General features: G+C 38.1%; 1 protein-coding gene across 3 annotated transcripts in view; it reads left to right on the top strand.

Annotated features, from left to right (window-relative positions):
- The window catches only part of mgl (low-density lipoprotein receptor-related protein megalin), a 331152-nt gene that overhangs the window by 281802 nt on the left and 44350 nt on the right, over positions 1–5000 (top strand). For all 3 annotated transcript variants that reach the window (XM_070122803.1, XM_070122804.1, XM_070122802.1), the window contains exons 3-16: positions 78–209; positions 320–550; positions 658–897; positions 1163–1279; positions 1412–1599; positions 1720–1836; positions 1977–2209; positions 2339–2544; positions 2746–2943; positions 3056–3190; positions 3470–3679; positions 3796–3991; positions 4214–4467; positions 4625–5000. The exon at positions 4625–5000 is cut by the window's right edge and continues 670 nt beyond it. In XM_070122803.1, coding sequence (XP_069978904.1) covers positions 78–209; positions 320–550; positions 658–897; positions 1163–1279; positions 1412–1599; positions 1720–1836; positions 1977–2209; positions 2339–2544; positions 2746–2943; positions 3056–3190; positions 3470–3679; positions 3796–3991; positions 4214–4467; positions 4625–5000 — 2833 coding nt within the window. The remainder of the gene's footprint in view (positions 1–77; positions 210–319; positions 551–657; positions 898–1162; positions 1280–1411; positions 1600–1719; positions 1837–1976; positions 2210–2338; positions 2545–2745; positions 2944–3055; positions 3191–3469; positions 3680–3795; positions 3992–4213; positions 4468–4624) is intronic.

Genomic DNA, 5000 nt, shown 5'->3' with positions numbered 1-5000 from the left:
TATATGTGTGTGTGTGTGTGTGTGTGTGTGTGTGTGTGTGTGTGTGTGTGTATTTATGAGAATATTATTACTTTCAGCACCGCCTGAGTGTGAAGCAGAGCAGTTTGCGTGCGGAGAGTATGTCTGGAATCACACCTATTGCATCCCCACGCACCAGCGCTGCGACAAGGTTGACGATTGCAAAGACAAGTCAGACGAGGAGGGATGCTGTAAGTTTCGTTCACAAGGAACCTGATAGCCACAGTAAAGAACAAACGTCGATAATAGCAATGCTAAATTAATGCCAAACGTAATTTAATTCTTCTGTCCGTGTCCGCAGATTACCGTACGTGCCTGCCCGAGGACCACACGTGCGGGTCGGGGCTCTGCATTCCGCCCACCAAGAAATGTGACGGCTATTTCGACTGCCGCGATGAGTCGGATGAAAAGGGTTGCAACAAGACATCATGCGCGAAGGACAAGTTTCGCTGCAATGACAAATGTATAGAAAAGAGTCAGAAATGTGATCACAACAACGACTGCGGGGATAACTCGGATGAGGAGGACTGTGGTATGTTTTATATATATGTAATTCTGCATTTGTTGCACATTTGCGCATCTCGTTTATTTCTAAGTTTAAGAAAATGCATCCATTAACATTTGGAAAAATAATTTCAGATTATCCGCCGTGCCACGAGGACCAGTTTCGCTGCGCCAACGCGCTCTGCATTCCGCGCCGGTGGCACTGCGACGGGCATAGCGACTGCCCCGACTCCTCAGATGAGCAGAACTGCACTGCAATCGCGTGTCCAGACTCGAAATTCCTCTGCGCGAAGGAAAACCGTTGCATCGAAAAGTCCAAGTTGTGTGATACACATCGAGACTGTGATGATGGGTCAGATGAAAGAACTGCCTGTTGTAAGTACCTGTGAATTTCTTCCTGAGAAGAATCTATGAGTTTAAATAATTGAAATAAACACTAATTGTGTCTCATTGCTGAAGCCGTTTTTGAAACAAGCAGATAATGAATAGTGCATAAGACTATATAAGCAAATAAAGTTACACGATGTTCCTATCAATTCTATTATAATTTTACATGTAACCGTCAACAGAAATTGTTAAAATGATTTACATATGTAATAAGCGTAAAAAAGTTTATACAGTTACATTATTATCACAACAGCGGCAGAGTTGTGTCCTTCTTTGGGATGTGAGTATGCCTGCCGAGCTTCCCTTGTTGGTGGTGAATGTTATTGCCCGACGGGGAAGCAAGTGTCCAATGACACAAGAACTTGTATTGGTAAGGACTCAACCCATTTTATGATTGAATTTTTCATATACTGATATGTAACTTTTTTTAATGACTTTTATATCTTATGATTCATGTAAATCTCATAGGATGGAAGTAATGAATCTTTTCAAATATTTACAGATAAGGATGAATGCAAGGAATGGGGCCACTGTGACCAGCAGTGTGTCAATACAGATGGCTCCTACAAGTGCCTCTGTAATGTGGGTTTCATTTTGCAAGGGGACAATAGAACCTGTAGAGCCATCACTGTCCCAGATGAGGAACACAAGATGGCTCTTTATTTCACTCATCATGACCAAATTATGAAGGTGAATTTATGTGAATATGTAGAGAAAAATGTTGATATGCATATAGTTTTTTCCCTTATTTATGTATCCATTTCTGCTGACTGTGGGCTTTAAATAACATAGTATGAATTATATTATCAGGTGCAAGACCCACCAGGCAAAGACCCAGTGTTGGTAACCAATGCAACATCTGCCGGGGGGTTAGATTATCACTACAAGAAAAATCTTCTGTACTGGTCTGATACTGAAACTAGAAAGGTATGATACCCTCAAAGAAATATCTATGTCATGTTATTTGATTTCATTATACTTTTGATGTGGCCTAAATTTTTTTTAGATATCATCTCGCACCAAATGCTGTATTATATATTACCTTAAAATGTGACACATTTTTACAGGTCTATTCGCAAAAACTCTATGGAAAAGGTAACTCAGCGGAGACCACACTAACTCTCCCTGGATCTCTGACTCCTGGGGCCTTGGCTGTGGATTGGGTTGGTGACAAGCTGTATGTAGTTGACATATTAGGCCAGAAAATTGACGTTTTTGAAGTCCTTGGTCGGTTCCATGCCATTGTTCTCTCAAATAACATCAGTGAACCTCAGGATATTGGCTTAGATCCAACAAAAGGGTAAGTGATAGCATATATTCTCAGGCTAATTAAAATATTGTCATAGTATGATTTTTGTAAACAGAATAATTCAATTTTTAGATTTTTGTATACATGTCTTTATTTATGTATAATTTTCACTCCTTTCAGCCTTATGTTTGTTGCTGATACTGACCGTATCATCCGGGCCAACATGGATGGTACAAATCTGCAGGTGCTTGTTAAGGATGTTATTTATAAAGCCTCAGGAATTGCAGTTGATATCATCAGTGAGCGCTTGTTTTGGTGTGACTCACTTCTTGACTACATTGAAACCGTAACTTTTGATGGAACTGGCAGAACTGCCATTGTTAGAGGTTTGTTGATTTTGTTCTGTATCTTGGTTGGTAACTGATGAAATATTCTGCATTTATTGCATAAGTTTGCAAATACCTAATTTAAAATGTATTTGAGTGGAATAAAACATTTATCTGAGTTAACTGTATTTTTCCCACTTGTTGTTGGGTAAATGTCATATAAAACTATAGAAAGCAAATAAAAAGTTTAATTTTTTACAGGGTCAACAAATGTGCCAGCACCAAACAGATTAACCTTGTTTGAAAGCAAGATATATTGGACGGACAGTACTCGCCTGGGTGTCATTCGCATTGATAAATATGATGGAGCATCGTCAATACATGTGGTATATCGCAATCCTGACAAAACTCAAGATCCCAAAGCAATCAAAGCTGTCCATGGTTTAATGCAACCAGGAGGTGTGTACATAAGCAGTTGTTAATTTTGACAAAACCTAGATACAATTTTCTATTAAAAGATTGCTGACTCAGTTTTTCTACCTACATAAGATTATGTCTTACATTTTTCCAGTGCCAAATCCATGTGGAAGTGAAAATGGAGGATGTCAGCACATGTGTATAATTACCCATGCCACATCTGGTTTAGGATATCGCTGTGCATGTGATATTGGATACAAATTGAATCCTGATGAAAAGAAATGCTCATGTAAGTAGAAATATTCATATGATGAATAGTGGTAATTATCCTGAAATTTGTGGTTTCATAAACAGATTTGCATACATGTGGGATAATATAAACCCTTTAGATAGATAAAAAATAACTGGTCCTTCTTTGACAATGGAGATGAGTAAAATGTTTGGCTATCTTGATTATGAGTCTGAGTTGATTGTTTGATCATCAGATGCAGGATAGATTCCTGAAAGCCATATAATATGTCTGTAAAATAAGTTGGATAATGTTGTATTCTTTCTTTCTTTTTTACAGTGGTCACAGAGTTTTTGATGTATTCACAACAGAAGTTCATTAAAGGACAGGTTTTAGACCCAGTCTCTGAAAACTTCAATGATGCTATCAACCCTATTGTATCCAGAGCAGCTAGATTTGTTGGGCTTGACTTTGATGCTCGTGGTGACTATATCTATTATTCAGATGTTAGTCTCGATGTGATTTACAGAGTCAAAAGGACAGGAACAGGTGAGTGTCTTGTCATATTCATACTATTTATTTTTCATGGTGATTGAAGCCATTAATATAAGATGGAAATGATGTAGATGTCACTATTCAGTTTATTCTTTTTTCTTTTGCCTCAGGTCGTCAGAATCTGTTAGCCTCTCAAAATGAAGGTGTAGAGGGACTGGCACTAGACTGGATATCCCAAAATCTTTACTACATTGACAGCAGAAAAGGCACTCTTAATGTTCTTTCCACTGAGAAGCCAGAAAACAGAAAAGTGTTACTTAGTGACTTGAAGCGTCCAAGAGCTATTGTGGTCCATCCTAATAGAGGGTAAGTTCTAGTCTAATGAGATTTTAGAAATAATGAATGAAGATATTCTTGTCAGAATTCTTTTCATAAAATTATAATATACCTCTCAAATGTTGGAACCTATAAGATCCCTATCTCCTTTTTAGTTATTAAGATTGGTAAAATAGTAAGTATATTTTAGGGTTTATTATTATTGTTATTATTATTACAATTTCCTTTTTCTTTTTCTTTCTTTCTCCTTAGATATGTATTTTACTCTGAGTGGGACCGTCCAGCGAATATTAGCCGCGCCTTCCTTGATGGGTCAAATGTGATGGTTTTCCGAAATGTACTTCTTGGTTGGCCAAATGGTCTGTCGATTGATTACCAGACAGACCGTATTTATTGGTGTGATGCACTTCTTGACCACTTGCAGCATGCTAAGTTGGATGGAACTGATGTGCAGACCATCAGTTCTGCAAGTATCAAACACCCATTCTCACTCGTTATTTTTAATGGTATGTAGAGTAAATTACCATTTGTAAAATAAGTGAATACATATTATCAAGGTATCAGAAATTAAATTAATTGTTTTAAAACACTATGAAGTAATTTGCATGTGCAAGATCAGAAAGAGATTTCTTTGTAGTGTTATGTTCTTTTCTCATTTTTTAGATTGGTTATATGTAACTGACTGGCGCCACGATGCAATTCTTCGAATGAACAAAACTGATGGCTCTCAGGAGAAAGTAGTTGCAGAAGTGGCTGAGAGCAATCGACTGTATGGAATTCGTGTCTACAGTCAAAGAGCTCAAGACATCAGGAATTCCCATCCATGCTATGGCAATAACCCTTGCGAAAAGTTCTGTTTCCCAGTGCCAGATGGTGACACTGAAAACCTTAAGGCTCAGTGCGGTTGCCCAGTGGGAGAAAAGATGAACAGTGACCAGAAAACTTGTTCTGTAGACCCTGATGCTGAGCCAGCTGATCCAAGATGTGCTCCTTGGGATTTCACTTGTTCTAATGGTCGCTGTATTCAAAAGACCTGGGT

Source organism: Penaeus vannamei, chromosome 6, assembly GCF_042767895.1.
Source record: "Penaeus vannamei isolate JL-2024 chromosome 6, ASM4276789v1, whole genome shotgun sequence".
NCBI lineage: Eukaryota > Metazoa > Arthropoda > Malacostraca > Decapoda > Penaeidae > Penaeus > Penaeus vannamei.
Note: the sequence above shows the minus strand (reverse complement) of the source record. Positions and strands in the feature narration are given on the sequence as shown.